The sequence below is a fragment of the Gossypium hirsutum genome, chromosome A05 (assembly GCF_007990345.1).
Source record: "Gossypium hirsutum isolate 1008001.06 chromosome A05, Gossypium_hirsutum_v2.1, whole genome shotgun sequence".
NCBI lineage: Eukaryota > Viridiplantae > Streptophyta > Magnoliopsida > Malvales > Malvaceae > Gossypium > Gossypium hirsutum.
The window spans coordinates 89,029,838-89,047,673 of record NC_053428.1 but is presented as its reverse complement, the minus strand read 5'-3'; the positions used below and the strand labels follow the sequence as shown (position 1 = coordinate 89,047,673).

The 17,836-nt window shown below is 34.4% G+C and overlaps 1 protein-coding gene across 1 annotated transcript in view; it reads left to right on the top strand.

Annotated features, from left to right (window-relative positions):
* The first annotated feature begins 4,743 nt into the window (after positions 1-4,743).
* LOC107960494 (PTI1-like tyrosine-protein kinase At3g15890) overlaps positions 4,744-17,836 on the top strand; it is a 58,775-nt gene continuing 45,682 nt past the window's right edge. Inside the window, exons 1-3 of the mRNA XM_041112014.1 lie at positions 4,744-4,849; positions 5,570-5,929; positions 7,913-8,010. Coding sequence (XP_040967948.1) covers positions 4,744-4,849; positions 5,570-5,929; positions 7,913-8,010 — 564 coding nt within the window. The remainder of the gene's footprint in view (positions 4,850-5,569; positions 5,930-7,912; positions 8,011-17,836) is intronic.

Sequence of the window (17,836 nt, the reverse complement as noted above, 5' to 3'; positions counted from 1 at the left end):
GGTTTTTATTTTAGATGTTGTTATGGTTAGCCAAATATATTGGCTTATATTGATTCATTGTCTATAGCCATGAGATGTGGCTTATAATGGTTATGGCTTGTAAGCTTATTTATCCATGCTATGTGTTAATACCTTGTGATGTGATTATACGAATTACTATGAATGGGTAGTGTATGGCACATGTACATGATGAATGCCTTAGGACCATTCGGGGTCGTTATGGCTATGAAATAAATGCGTAAATTGCCATTAAGTTGTTAATGATTGAATGTGGACATTTAAAGAATAAGTAGAGATTAGTTACTGGTAATATGTTATGGTTGGTTGTTAAAAATGTGCCTTAGTGAGGCATGCTAAATCATTAATTGATGCTATAATATGTGTCTTTAAAGTGATTAAGTTTATGAAAGATTAAGGCAACGTGTACGAGGATTTCAAAAATATAAAGAACATTAAAAATAGGGCTAGGATACACTTACTTTTAAGCTTGAAAATGAAAGAAACCCTAGCTATGGCTTCTTGTGATATTCGGCCAAGGAGAATGAAGATGAACACAATTTTTAACTATTTTTCCCTTTTTAATTCTTTTCTTAACCAATGGTCCAAAATTGCCAAATAAGGACTTTAAAATTTCAAATCTCATTACATTTAGGCCCCTTAATAACTAAAACACATGTTTTTCACTTATTGCAATTTAGTCCTAATAACTCAATTGAACACCTTATCGGTAAAATTTCTCATCGATATTTTCACATAGTTATTTAATCACAAGTAGACCTTAAAACTTTATTGATCTGAGTATTTCTACCTCGAATTTGTGGTTTCAAAACTACTATTCTATTTAGACCCTAATTTTGGATGTTACACTTTTCTTGCGGGGAACCTAATTTAAAAGGTAATTAGCTGATACAATAACTTCCCCCTACATGTTTTCTGATAACCCATAGCTTCCTAGCAATGCGTTTATCATTTCCTTTACAGTTCAACTTTTTCTGCTCGGCTCCCCATTTGATTGATGAGAGTATGGTGGTGTTACTTCTTAAATAATACCATGTTGCGCACAATATTCACCGAACGGTTCAACATATTCACCACCACGATCACTTCTCACCATCTTAATCTTTTTATTAAGTTGGTTTTCAACTTCTTACTTATAGAGAATAAATTTTTCTATAGCTTCATCTTTACTCTAAAGCAAATACATGTAGAAATATTTTGTGCTATTAATAATGAAGGTAATAAAATATTTATTCCCTTCTCTAGTTTGAACAAGCTTTAAGTCACAAACATCGTTATATATTAGATCAAGTGGTTTTGTGCTTCTTTCAATAGTTTGAAATGAAGACCTTGTTAACTTTGACTCAACACAAGTTTCACATTTATGTTTATAATCAATGTGAAATGAAGGAATGTGATCCAAATTAATTAATCTACGTAAAGTATCATAATTAACATGTTCGAGTCTGCCATGCCATAAATCAAATGGCTCAATCATATAAACAGAGGATGAAGCGACATTTTTATTCATTGTCTTTCTTTTACAAAGATTGCATTAAGTTTCCACATATTATTTAATACATATCCCCTTCCCACAAAAATTCCCCCATAGACAAAACTAGGTTCTAGGATTCAAACACCATCTTAAAGCCGTGTACACTAAGGAATGTCCCAGAAATAAGGTTCTTGCATATGTCGAGCACATACAACACATTTTGAAGCTCAAGTTCTTTGTCAGAAGTCATCTTCAAGACTACAGTACCCTTCCCCTTGATCTTTGAATTTGTAGCATTGCCCATATAGAGTTTCTCCCGATTTTCTCAAGGTTCCAACTCAGAAAAGGAGTCTTCATCACAGTAGATATGATGTGTGGCACCTGTATCAAACCACCCTTCTCTTGGATTTTAATCAACCATGTTGACTTCAGAAATAACAGCACATAAGTCCATATCTTCCACAGCATTGATGGGAGTTTTCGTTTTCTGTTAAGAAACAAAATCAAATTAGAAAATTATCAACTTTTGTTAGATAAAAAGAATCTAATAAAACCCGAAACAAAAGTTTATACGATCTAATAAAAAATACAATAAAACAATTCACTAAGTAAGTAACACTAAATCAGAGGTGGTGCACACTCAACATGCTTAAATACTAAGTCTTTCAAAGAACCAATCCTAGACATGCATTCTCATATTGTCTTTTTAATTCACCGTTGATAAATTTCTTTTTAATTCACAATTTAAAGCCACAACTAGGCCAAAAAATAAACAGAAAATTTCCTTTTGATTTTGTTAAACGGCGAAATTAAAATTCTGAAACAAAATCAAAATCAATTTTGTTAAACGACAAGATTAAATCCCAAAATAAAATTATGTAATTAAATCAAAATAAAGTCTGTTAAATGCCAGGAATAAATCTCGAAACAAAATTATTTGATTAAGTCTTCGTTTAGAAACAAATCAGTATCGAATAAAATCTTGTTAAATGGCGGGAATAAATCCCGAAATAGATTTTATTTAATTTAATTCTAATTTGGAAACAAAATTAAAATCGAATAAAATCTTGTTAAATGGCGGGAATAAATCTCGAAATAGATTTTGTTTAATTATAATTTCTAGTTTTGGAAATAAAATCAAAATGTAATAAAATCTGTTGAATGACGGGAATAAATAGTGAAACAAAATTATTTGATTAAGTCTTCGTTTGGAAACAAATCAATATTGAATAAAATCTTGTTAAACGGTGAGAATAAATGCCAAAATAGTTTTAATTTAATTTAATTCTAATTTGGAAACAAAATTAAAATCGAATAAAATCTTGTTAACCAGCAAGAATAAATCTCGAAACAAATTTTATTTAATTTTAATTTTTTTGTTTTGGCAACAAAATCAAAATGTAATAAAATCTGTTGAACTGTAGGAATAAATCCAGAAACAATTTGTTTTAACTTTAATTTCTCGTTAGGAAATAAAATAAAAAAAGGAATAAATTCCGTTGAACGATGGGACTAAATCCTGAAACATAATTTATTTTAATTTTAATACTTGTTTTGGAAATAAAATCAAAATTGGAATGAAATCCACTGAACAGCGAGAATAAATCCCGAAACAGATTTTATTCACTAAAAAAATTATTTCAATTTTTTTCCGCCTTGGTGTCTCATTTGATTTTTTTTTCAAAAATTTATTTTAATTTTTTTTTTCAAAATAGATTTGATTAATTGAGATGGCACTAAGTGTGTGGAATTATTATAGCTTCGGCTAACCTTAAAAGCACTAATTGTACGGATGATTAAAGCATTGGTGATCTTCAGAAATTTTAAAATATCCGAATATGAGGTGAGAATGAAAACGAATGAATACGAGAATGTTTAGGTATACCTATGTGGTAGATGGTATAATGCATAAAAAGTTTATTGAATTTGGTATAAACATATGGATGATGTTGGCATGGACTTGATGAATGAGTTGAGAATATATTACTTATGTGTCGATGTTTCATATTTTATGTACTGTTGATGTTTTTGGTACGAGCTTACTAAGCTTTTGCAAGCTTACTTTTATGTAATTTTGCATTATTTTATAGATATCGGCGCTACTGCAAGCTCGAGGTTCGTCAAGGATCGTCACCACACTATCAAATCACATTTTGGTACTTTTGAAAATGTATATTTTTAAAGTATGGCATGTATAGGCTAGTGGTTGTGGGATCATGTTTTGTGATGTATATACTTAGCCATGTGATTTGGCTAGTTGGTGTTTAAAGCCATAATTGATAATGGCTTATGGTATGTGATGTTAATATACAATTGTGGTATGTTATAGTAGGTAATTTTTGGTAAGTTTAGTTTGAGATTGAATGATGTATGGAAGGAAATGTTTTGGTATGATCTTATCTTATGTTGGCATGAATTGGTAAGGTTTATAAGTAGGAAAATGGTTGATATTGTTATGATATAAATGATGAATGTTTTGACATAAAATTGGCTGAAATGGTGATGCATATATGCTTGTTTCTTTGCTGGTAGGCTAACCCAAATTTGGGGTGGCAAATTGGCTATTCAAATGACCTATTTTTGTCTACACGGGCAGAGACACGACCGTATATCTCAGCTGTGTTCGACACATGGCTATGTTGCATGGACGTGTGTCCCCTGGGGTAGCATACAATTGTAAGTTAGGCCCGAACACGACCAAAGCATACGGGCGTGCAGCTAGCCGTGTGGTCCAATTTAGACTCAACCACGGCCAAGGCACAAGGGTGTGTCTTGTAGCCATGTGAGCAAGTCAGTAGCTGTCCCCTGTTTTGCCACGGCTTAGACACATGGGCGTGTCTAAGACCGTGTGAGGCACATGGCCTATTCACACGAGCGTGTGACCTTTTAAAAGTTGAAAATTTTTATAAGTTCTGAAACTTTCATAAATTATCGAATTGATCCTAAAAGCATGTTTTAAACTTCGTACGATCTTTTTAAGTTCACGTTGAATATGAATGATCTATGTTTACAGAAATGGAAGGATATTTGATATTTGATGGTTCTAGTCCGCGTTATGAGTCCAGTAATGCCTTTTAACCTATTCTGGTGAAGGTTACGGGTTAAGGGTGTTACGTTTAATTGGTATCAGAGTTATGGTTTAGTTAGTTCTCAGACTACCATAGTGTTTGTGAGTCTATCTATACATGCCATATTTGTGAACTACGATAGTGTGATGAATCCTGACATTGAAATGTGCTTTTATATAGCAAATGGATCCCGAAAGAGCCGTAGAAGACGATGTGGAAAGTAACGCGCCTGCTCCCGCGCAAGGGATGGTGCAAGCTGATTCCCGATCGGCTACGAGTAGCTGTGATGGTGAGGCTAAACAAGACTTCTATCAGATGATGAATGATTGGTTCATACATTATATTAGAACCAATTCAGCTGTACAACAACCTCCACCCCCGGTTAATCCTCCTCAAGCTCCTATTATGCCACCTGTGAATCAGGTTCAGTTAATTAAACCACCAGCCGATAAGATTAGAAAATATGGTGCTGAAGAGTTCTGACCTACATCGAGCGATGATGCTGAAAAAGCTGAGTTCTGGTTAGAGAATAAGATAAGAGTGTTTGATTAATTGTCTTTGAGTCTAGAAGAATGCATTAAATGTGTTGTTTCCCTTTTGAGAGATACAGCGTACCATTAGTGGAAGACTTTGACATATGTGGTTCCGAGTGAATGGGTTACTTGGGGTTTCTTTCAAATTGAATTTTAGAAGAAATATATCAGTTAGAGATTCATTGATCAGAAATGCAAAGAGTTTCTTGAGCTTAAACAAGGCCGTATGTCTATCACAGAATACGAGCGGGAATTTGTGAGGATGAGTCAGTATGCTCGAGAATGTGTATCTTCAGAAGTAATAATGTGCAAATGATTTGAAGATGGTTTGAACGAGGATATTCGTTTGTTAGGCGAGATTTTGGAAATCATAGAATTCGTTGTACTAGTGGAACGAGCATGTAAAGCTGAAGATCTTGGGAAAGAGAAAAGAAAAGCTGATTTTGAAGCTAAAGAGGTACGAAAAAGATCATCAGGTAAATCATTTCAATCTGGATCAAAGAAGTTTAGAGATGATAGCAGTCGTTCAAAGACTAGTGTGGGATATTCAAACAGAGATCGTGTTAGATCACAATTGAATTTCAAATCTACAGCTACGTCTGTTGCCAGTGTTGATAATGCAAAGAATGAAAAGCCTGAGTGTGATCAATGTGGAAGAGGACATTTCGGAGAATGTTGGGGAAAAAGTAATAACCGAGCTTGTAATAGTTATGGTTCAAGAAATCATTTTATAAAAGATTGCCTAGATTTAGCTAAAAAAGATAATGTCATGAATCTGAGGCAGAGTGGTATTGCTTCTCGTAGTAGACCTCCCAGAAATTCGAGAAATATAAGCGGTATTCAAAGAGGAACAAATGACACAACTATTAGATCTGAGGCTCGTGCACCTGCCAAAGCCTATGCTATCCGAGCTCGTGAGGAAGCTTCATCTCCAGATGTAATTACGGGTACATTTACTCTCTATGATACTTATGTGATTGCTTTGATAGATCCTGGATCAACACATTCGTATATATGCATGAACTTAGTGAACAATAAGACTTTGCCTGTAGAGTCTACTAAATTTGTAATTAGAGTTTCAAACCCCTTAGCCAAATGTGTTCTAGTTGATAAAGTATGTAAGAATTGTTCGTTAATGTTTCGAGTTTCAGTTAATCTGATGTTGTTACCTTTTGATGAATTTGATGTAATTCTGGGTATGGATTGGTTAACTTTGCATGATGCTGTGGTGAACTGCAAATGGAAAACTATGGATTTGAGATGCAAGAATAACGAAATAGTCAGAATTGAATCTAGTGATTTGAATGGATTGCATGCTGTAATATCTTCGATGAAAACTTTAAGTATTGTGAGAAAGGGTTTTGAAGCTTATTTTGCATATGCGATTGATTTGAGAGTGTCAGAAAAGAAAGTTGAATCAGTACCGGTTGTGTGTGAGTTCCCTAATGTATTTCCTAATGAACTTTAGGGATTACCTCCAGTTTGAGATGTAGAATTTGGTATTGAATTAGTACCTGGTACTACTCCAATTGTAATAGCTCCGTACAGAATGGCTCTGACCGAATTAAAAGAATTAAAGTCTCAGTTGCAAGAGTTGACTGATAGAGGATTTACCAGACTGAGTTTCTCACCTTGGGGTGCTCCGGTTCTATTTGTGAGAAAGAAAGATGGTACGAAGAGAATATGTGTCAATTATTGTCAGTTGAATAAAGTGACTATCAAGAATAAATATCCTCTACCTCGAGTTGATGATTTGTTTGATCAGTTGAAAGGAGCTACTGTGTTTTTGAAAATAGATTTGAGATCAAACTATTATCAGTTGCGAGTGAAAGAATTAGATATTCTGAAAACTGCTTTCAGAACGAGGTATGGCCACTATGAATTCTTAGTTATGCCTTTCGGATTGACTAAAGCACCTACTATCTTTATGGATTTGATGAATAGAATTTTCAGTCCGTATTTAGATCAATTTGTTGTTGTATTTATTGATGATATATTAATTTATTCACGTGATTAATCTGAACATGCCGAGGATTTGAGATTAGTGCTATAGATTTTTCAAGATAAGCAGTTGTATGCGAAATTTAGTAAATGTGAGTTCTGGTTACGAGAAGTTGGTTTCCTGGGTCATATTGTATTAGCATCTAGTATCCGAGTTGATCCAAGCAAAATTTCAGCTATTCTGGATTGGAAACCTCCAAGGAATGTCTCTGAAGTCCATAGTTTTCTAGGACTTGCTGGTTATTATAGAAGATTCGTGAAATGTTTTTCGATGATTGCGACTCAGTTGACAAAACTGCTACAGGATGATGTCAAGTTTGAGTGGTCTGAAAAGTGTCAAAACAACTTTGATCAGTTGAAAACCTTGTTGACTGAAGCTCCAGTATTGGTACAACCTGAATTGGGTAAAGAATTTGTAATCTACAGTGATGCTTCATTGATTGGTTTGGGATATGTTTTGATGCAAGAAGGCAAAGTCATTGCTTATGCTTCGAGACAGTTGAAATCGTATGAAAAGAACTATCCGATGCACGATCTTGAATTAGCTACGATTGTGTTTGCTCTAAAGATTTGGCGCCATTACTTGTTCGGTGAGAAGTGTCACATATACTCTGATCATAAGAGTTTGAAGTATTTGATGACTTAGAAAGATCTAAATCTGTGACAGAGAAGATGGTTAGAATTGCTAAAAGACTATGAAATTGTGATTGATTATCGTCCGAGAAAAGCAAATGTTGTTGCTGATTCCTTGAGTCAAAAATCGTTGCTTGCTTTACATGCGATGAATACTCATTTGGTTTTATCAAATAATGTTTCAGTTTTAGCTGAATTAAAAGCAAGACCTTTGTTCTTACAGCAGATTATTGAAGCTCAAAAGATTGATAATGAGATTTTAGCTAAACAAGCTCAGTGCGATGTAAAGTCTGATTCAGAATTCAGAGTTGACAAAGATGACTGTTTGAGATTTCGAGATTGAATTTGTGTTCCGAAAAATCCAAAATTAATTCAAATGATTCTGTGAAAAACTCACAGTAGTCGTTTATCTGTGCATCCGGGTAGTACGAAAATGTATAATGATCTAAAACAGCACTATTGGTGGTTCGGAATGAAAAGAGATATCTCTGAATTTGTTTCTAACTGTTTGATCTATCACAAGTTAAAGCGAAACATCAGGTACCACCGGGATTGTTACAACCAATTATGGCACCAGAGTGGAAATGGGATCGAGTGACCATGGACTTTGTTTCAGGATTGCCCTATCTCTGAGAAAGAAAGATGCAATTTGGATTGTGTTTGATCATTTGACGAAATCAGCTCATTTTATTCCGGTTCAATCTGATTACTCACTTGATAAATTAGTTGAGTTATATATTTTTGATATTGTGAGATTGCATGGTATGCCATTATCTATAGTGTCAGACAGAGATCCAAGATTCACATCACGATTCTGGAAGAAGTTGCAAGATGCTCTGGGTACTAAATTGCATTTTAGTACTACTTTTCATCCGCAAACTGATGGTCAATCTAAAAAATTATTCAGATACTCAAGGATATGTTGAGATGTTGCATTCTTGAGTTTCAAGGTACGTCGGAACAATATCTGCCCTTGATTGAATTCGGTTATAATAACAGTTTTCAGTCAAGCATTAAAATGGCACCCTACAAAGCTTTATATGGTCGCAAATGTCAAACATCTTTGTATTGGATTGAGCTCAGTGAAAATAAGTTTCACGGGGTTGATTTGATAAAAGAAACTGAACCAAATGTGAAAGTGATCCGAGATAGTTTGAAAGTAGCTTCCAATCGTCAGAAATCATATGCGGATTTGAAAAGAAAAGACATTGAGCTTAAGATCAGTGAAAAAGTGTTTTTGAAGGTATTTCTGTAGAAGAAAGTGCTTCAGTTTAGTAGAAAAGGCAAATTGAGTCCGAGGTTCATCGGGCCATATGAGATTATCGAGCGTATTGGGTCGGTAGCCTATAGATTGTTATTGCCACCAGAGTTAGAAAAGATTCATAATATGTTTCACATGTCAATGCTTCGACAATACAGATCTGATCCTTCACATGTGATTCCTCCGTCTGAGATAAAGATTCAGTCTGATATGACTTACGAAGAAAAGATAATCCGTATTTTAGCTCGCGAGGTTAAAGAGCTGTGAAATAAGAAAATTTCGTTAGTTAAAGTGATGTGGCATCGACACAATATTGAAGAGGCCACGTGGGAGCCTAAGATTCTATGAGACAGCAATATCCGAATCTATTTAACGGTAAGATTTTCGAGGACGAAAATCGCTAAGAGGGGAGAATTGTAACGGTCTAGTTTAGACCCTAGTCGAAATAGTGGTTTCGGGACCACAAATCTGAGTCAAAAAAATGTTTAAATATTATTTTTCATGCTTATTATATGTGAATTAGAATGTGTGAAAGTTTCGTATCAAAATTTGGTTATTTGTGTGGTCAATTTAATAAAAGGACCTAATCGCGTAAAATGTAAAAGTTGCCAGCAGTTTGTTAAAAGTGCCTATTTGACTTGGCTTATTAAATGAGAGGTCCTTATGTTGTTATTTGACCATTGAACTTATGAGTGGACATTAATCGCCTTGTTATTAATGTTTTAAATGAAATAAATGAAATGTGTGGATTGATATGAGAGTTATGAAACGTCTAGGCTTTTGTACAAGCAAATTATGTGTATTTTGTGATTTTGTGAATGAGGGACTAAAGTGTTGAAATGTGAAAATGCGAGGGCTAGTTTGCAAAATACCTAAATATGTTTCATGGATTGTTTTGAATGATTTAGTGAATAAAAGGGTTAATTTTGAATACATATAGATCAAGAAAAGAGGAATTCAGACTTAGACTGAGGGAAGTCAAAGGTTGTAGAGTAAACAGTTCAAGTTGACAATTCACATTACGAGGTAAGTTTGTACGTAAAACATGATGTTATAAGTATATTTTGCTGTTTTTATTATACGTAGATTGTATATATATTTTATTTGGATGAACAAGTTGATAAACCAACGGTATTTGGCACTAAGTGTGCGATTTAAACTAGCTTCGGCTATATGAGGCACTAAGTGTGTGATACCGAAATAGATTCTATTAATTGAGATGGCACTAAGTATGTGGAATTATTATAGCTTCAGCTAACCTTAAAAGCACTAAGTGTGCGGATGATTAAAGCATTGGTGATCTTCAGAAAATTTTAAAACATTCGAATATGAGGTGAGAATGAAAACGAATGAATACGGGAATGTTCAGGTAAGTATAATATCTATGTGGTAGATGGTATAATGCATAAAAATTTTATTGAATTTGGTATAAACATACGGATGATGTTGGCGTGGACTTGATGGATGAGTTGAGAATATATTACTTATGTGTTGATGTTTCATATTTTATGTACTGTTGATGTTTTTGGTACGAGCTTGCTAAGATTTTGCAAGCTTACTTTGTGTATGTTTGCATTATTTTATAGATATCGGCACTACAGCAAGCTCGGGGATCGTTAAGGATCGTCACCACACTATCGAATCTCATTTTGGTACTTTTGAAAATGTATATTTTTAAAATATGGCATGTATAGGCTAGTGGTTGTGGGATCATGTTTTGTGATGTATATACTTAGCCATGTGATTTGGCTAGTTGGTGTTTAAAGCCATAATTGGTAATGGCTTATGGTATGTGATGTTAATATGCAATTGTGGTATGTTATAGTAGGTAAGTTTTGGTAAGTTTAGTTTGAGATTGAATAATGTATGGAAGGAAATGTTTTGGTATGATCTTATCTTATGTTGGCATAAAATTTGTTGAATTGGTGATGCATGTATGCTTGTTTCTTTACTTGTAGGTTGACCCAAATTTGGGGAGGCAAATTGGTTATTCAAATGACCTATTTTTGTCCACACAGGCAGAGACATGGGCGTATGTCTCAGCCGTGTGCGACACACAGCTATGTTGCACGGTCATGTGTCCGCTGGGGTACCCTACAATTGTAAGTCAGAGCCTAACACGGCCAAAGCACATAGGCGTGTTGCTAGCTGTGTGGCCCAAGTCAGACTCGACCATGGCCAAGGCACATGGGCGTGTCTTGTAGCCATGTGAGCAAGTCAATAGCTGTGCCTTGTTTTGCCACGGCCTAGACACACGGGCGTATCTAAGACTATGTGAAGCACACGGCCTGTTCACACGGGCGTGTGACCTTTTAAAAGTTGAAAATTTTTATAAGTTCTGAAACTTTCATATGTTATTGAATTAATCCTGAAAGCATGTTTTAAACTTCGTACGATCATTTTAAGTTCATGTTGAATATGAATCATCTATGTTTATTGAAATGGAAGGATATTTGATATTTGTTGGTTCTAATCTGTGTTATGAGTCCGGTAATGCCTCTTAACCTATTCCGACGATGGTTACGGGTTAGGGGTGTTACACGTGTGCTTAGGTCGTGTCCTTTACATGGCTGTGACACACGACTGTGTCTCCGCCCATGTGCTTACTACTAGGCATTCTGTTTTACAACAATTAAGATGTAGGGGACACACGACTAGATTACATGCCCATGAGGCGGACTGTGTGTCACACACGACCTAGACACACGCTTGTTTGTCTACCCGTGTGGATAGAAACAATGCTATTTACCAAGCCATTTGCCGCCCTTATTCGCACATGCACTCATATCAATTCAAAGGCACAAAACATATCATACTTAGCCCATTAAAACATATTGACATCACATTCACAAGAGGGCATTAACACATGAATAAACTTGTAATCAACATAAACCATCATTCATGGCTATATACAATTAGAACAATAATCCATTATAGGCCAACACATTTGGCCATATCAATAATAACACATATAACCAAAATACCAAGTCCTTATACATGCAATAGACTCAAACTACTTGAATTCATTAATACCCGTAGTGATAGCTTGATAGTGTGATAGGATCTCCGGCGATCTCCAACCCGAGCTAGCTTATTAACCCTATAAGACACGGGAAGGGAAGGGGTGTAATATATAATATAGCTTAGTAAGTTAGCATGTAAATAATAAACAACCTCAACCATACAATTTACATAATATAAAGTCATACAAATGTCATTTAAGTCTCACAGTATAACTTATTCATTAATAACTTACCAAGTTTTTATCATAACTCAACAATAGAAACACAAATTATTATAATTTACCAAAATCTCATGGTTATAATTCTTATTCAGTCACAACTTTTTCTTTATCAACTTATAAGCATAATTTAACATATTCGGACATTAGCCCAACAACCAAAACCCTTTCGTTATAACATACTACAACAATTAACAAATCATTTCAAGCCACATAATAAACATGCTTATTAAATATGAGTATTTACATTTTGAGCATATACTTTAACATCTTTCAATTGTTCAAATCTCATAACATCCCATAATCATTTTAATAGGAAATTATGCCAATCCTTCCTCTTTCACATATTCGATGAATCACAATTCATGTGAATAAAACATGTTATATCATAACTCAATTTTGGCCCAAAAGCCAATCACTCAATTGCCAACCAAATTTACCATGTATTTCGTCTATCACAAATATAGACCAATAATCTCAAGACTTTCACAAAAATATTCTCATGGAATTCATGAACTCACCATATCTTAAAATCAATGCATATAACTTGTGTACATACATGTTCAGAATTTGTAACACTTACATGCTCTTTCTCTTCTTTCACATACCCATTTACTTTCCCGTTGAACCACTTGGAATACTAAAGGATACGTGGGAAATCTCATACACATAGTAAGATGCCAATGCCATATCCCAGATATGGTCTTACATGGGATCATAGATCGAAGCCGATAGCCCAGCTGTAACACCCCTTACCCGTATCAGATGCTGGGACAGGGTTTGAAGCGTTACCGGACTTAACATTCACAAACATGCAAAACCAGGCCATAAAATTTCATTTAAATTAAAAAAATTCAATCACATGCATAATGTCCCTTACACGAGCGTCCGAGGCTCTAAACATGAATTAAAGGTGGTTTGGGACTAAATCGAGAACTTTAAAAAGTTTTAGGGAAACTTAGAAAAATTTTCCAAAAATAGGGTCACACGCCCGTGTGTCTCCAACACGCCCATGTCCTCAGGTTGTGTAACTCTCTGTTTATAACATTAGCAAAACAAATTGAACCACACGGCCAAGCCACACGCCCATGTTCTAGGCCGCGTCCTCTACACGATTGAGACACATGGCTGTGTCTCTGCCCATGTGACTAGTACTTCGGCTATTTTCCAAACCTTCATGTTTCCCATAAACCCTTACAACCTTATACACATCAAACTCACAACTCATGGCATCATTTTAGTGATTAAACACCCTTTATAAGACACATTCAATAGTAGCTTGTCATTATACATATGTTCCACCTACTCATGATAAACTAGTCTAGCCCCATTATTACACATTCATTTGACCTTGTCATCTCATTAATCACTTATACCATTACACTATGGTTACTAACTTATACATCAAACATCCATGTTCAAGGCACTACCATCTTATTACTATATTACACGTTTAATTCATGGTCATGACCACCTCGATTGGTCATAAAACATTATTCAACACACATGACATATTACCCACCATGCATGGCAAACAAACATATTCATATCATCACATCATATGCATTAAAATGTGACATGATTAGCTAGACTTACAAACCATAATCAATATGAGCCACCTATCATGGCCATATACAATAGCTCGATAGGGCCAATACATTTAGCCAAATCATAATAACACATGTCATAGAACTAGGTCCCTATACATGTCACTCACTTGATATTTCTAACTTATGTATAAATACTCCAAAGGTATTGGCTTGATAGTGTGATGCTGCCTCCAATGATCACCAACCCCGAGCTGACCTGAGAACACTAAGGAATGGAAAGGATGGAGTAAGCTTTACTCTTAGTAAGCTCGCATGAAAAATAATAAACAATGTATTAACATGTTATTTTCAAATTATTTCTATTTATTCAAAATCCAATCAAGCTATTTTCTCGAGTTGCAGTGATTAAATTATTTATATCCAGAGCTATAGAACTCCAAATTAAGATACGTTAATTTTTTCTGAAACTAGATTCACATATATTCTTACCATAAAATTTTTATATTTTTTTGTCTAGCCAATAAGTACAGCTTATTATTCAAAGTCTCCCCTATTTCGCTATTTGACAGTTCCGACCCCTCTTCACTTAAAATTAATTATCTCTTCGTACAAGATTTGATAATGTTCACATTTGTTTCTTTTAAAATTATACTCATTAAGTATTTTTAGCATGTAAATTATAACCCATAATTATTTTTGTACAATTTTTAATGATTTTCCTAAATCAAAACAGGGGATTCTGAAATCATTCTGACTTTGTCTCACAAAAATTCAAATATCTCATAATATGAAATTCTTTTACTTACATCGTTTCCTTTGTCTGAAAATAGACTCAATAAGATTTTATTTCATAACTTATTCAACTTATTGTTCGATTTACACAATTTTTTGTGATTTTTCAAACTGCTGGTGTCTGAAATTATTTTATTACTAAATTTCACTCTTTCATGTTTTCTTTGTAGTAACTTTCACTATAACACTTACTCCATATCAATCTTACCAAAGTTCTATCACATATTAAGCAAGTCACTCATAAGTTTACACACACAAACCTTCACTTATTCATCACATAGTCATGTTCATATGTATTTTCACTTAGTAAATTCCCCGTTGAACTCATCGGAATAATAACAGATACCCGGTGGCCTATACATATTACCACCCTTGTGACCAAAGCTCTCTGGTATGCATAGTAGCCTGCACTTAGTACTACACATGTGACCTAACAATCTGGTACATGTAGTAGCTTGCACTTAGTACTACACACGTGACCTAACCATCTGATACACGTAGTAGCCTGCACTTAGTACTACCCACGTGATCGAAGCTATCGGGTACACATACTACCCTGCACTTAGTACTACACATGCGACCTAACAATCTGGTACACGTAGTATCCTGCACTTAGTACTACACACGTGACCTAAAACCATCTTAAACACATAGTAGCCTACACATAGTACTACACATGTGTTCTCACAACGGATCATTCGTATCTTTTCTATTCTGAAGGTCCAACCAGGAAATTCTTCACTTTTCAACATTTTACTAATTCATTCTTAGTCAATCTCGATTTGTAATTTACTTCAAATGATCATTCTATAGGTAGCTACATCTCATATAATAACAAAAGATAATAACATTAAAAAAAAGAATCGATATATTATTTACATACAAACTTACTCGTTCCAAAGAAATATCATGTTTCATCAAATTTCCATTATATTCAATCATCCAATCACATGTTACCAACATTTGAGCTATGGATTACTTCATGCTTACATCACATTCCCACACACAATATCATTAACATATAAATCAATACAACCATAGGAAAATAGATTTCAAGTGTAACAACAATAACATGAATATCATGCTTATTTAATCACATGAACTTACTTGTTGAAATCTCATCGAGTAAAACCATGTAGCAATTTACACAACTGATGTTGTAACAGCCCTATTTAGGGCCTAGTCAAAATAGTCGTCTCGGGACCACAAATCTAGAGTCAAATAAATTATTTTATTATTATTTTGGAGTCATTTCATGTTTAATATAGTGCATGAAAAATTTGGTGGAGAAATTTTAACATTTGTGAACCCAATTGCGAAAAGTGACTAAATCGCATAAAATACAAAAGTCCTAAATTGATAGCTAAAGGTGCCAAATAGCTAGAGAAGGAAAATTTGGGGTCTTTAAAGGGAAATTAGACCCTATTATGATAGCATAGCCGGCCATGAGAAAAAGATGAGACAATTTTCAAGGTTAGGTGGAATTGAGACTAAAAAGGAAATAAAATAAAGAAAGATGATATCATCCCTTTTCCATCTTCTTTCTCAACCAATTTTCAGCAATTTTTTGGGGGTTTTGAACTTTAAAATTTGCAGCAAATTATCATTCTTAGAAGCAAGTGATTTCCATGTCCTTTGTTGATGATTTTTGTATTTTTGAGACCCTTGAAGCATGAGCTTTCAAATGAGGGGTATATCTTGCAAAACGGTTGAAGGTCTAGGGTTTTACCATAAGAGAATTTAGGGTGTTTTCTGAAATTTTATGGAAAAATATGAGTCTTAGTTCTGTAATAGACAACTTTTGTGAAAGGTGTTACCATGAAAACACCTAAAGGGACTATTTTGCACAAGTTCTAAAATAGTTAATAAATGTGTGAAATAGAAAGAATTTGGAGTTTCTAGAAGAGTAAAAAGAGTTCATCTAGGATTAATATGCAAAGAAATTCAATTAAAATCGATTTTCGAGCATAGGGGTAAAATGGTTATTTTGCTAAAGTTTGGGGGCAAAATAGTCATTTTACCGAAGATGTTAATTTTTAATTGCTTAATTTTATTTAGTGATTAAATGAGTGTGTTTTTCTATTTTAGATCAAGAATTGTCAAATCTTAACCTAGACCAGGGAAAGCCAAGCAAATCGACTAAACCGATTAGTAATGTACGTTTTGTAATCCGAGGTAAGTTGTATGTAAATAATACAACTATATTGTTACCATATGTGTTTGAATTATTATTAAATTGATATAGCATGAATTCCTTGATTGTGGAATTGAGAATGTATATCAAAATTGAGATAGTAAGATTCCCGTTGGAACCTTACGAAGTAAGTCCGATATTCATGCCATGGTAGTTGGGTTACTTGCGTGAGCTAGCGTAAGACATGTCTGGGACATGCATCGGCCACATTATGAGAGCCAGTGTAAGACCATGTTTGGGACATGGCATCGGCATTAAGATGAGTGCTAGTGTAAGACATGTCTGGAACATGCATCGGCCTCGAGAAGTAAGCCAGTGTAAGACATGTTTGGGACATGCATCGGCTATGAGATGATAGTCAGTGTAAGACCATGTCTGGGATATGGCATCAAATTGAGATGTGAGCCAGTGTAAGACCGTGTCTGGGACATGGCATTGACACTTTACCCATGTTTGAGGTTTAATGAATATCCGGTAGTATTCTGAATGGTTCAACGGTGAAAGTTATATTCCTAAGCTAATAAAGAAAGTATAACCATGTTGTAAGTGGCACAGGCACCTAATTTGTATGTCTGAGATATGAGCTTATTGTATAACATGTGACTTGTATAGATGGTAATGAGTAAGTTATGTCTATGCCTACCTTGGTATTATGAGCATGTTGGTTATTGATATATTGTTGTTGTATATTTACTTATATGCAACTTACTAATCTTTTATGCTTACTCCATTTTCTTTCCATTTCCTTATAATGCCGCCTAACTACCTCAAGTATCACAAAAGTCAGAGATATCGATCACACTATCAACCGGAGTATTTGGTATAGTTGGATTTATATTTTTGAATATGGCATGTATAGGACTTAGACTTTATTATTTTGTGTCTTTGAGATTTGGCCAAATGTGTTAGCTTAGGTTGGAAACCCTTCATTTTGTATTAAGCATTGAATGATGGCTAACATCCATTTTGAGTTCATAAAAGATGCATTTTCATGGTTGAATGAATGTCTAATGTGGCTGATTTGGTCATATGAATTGTGCTTGTTTTGGTATTGGTTGGTATTTGTATGAA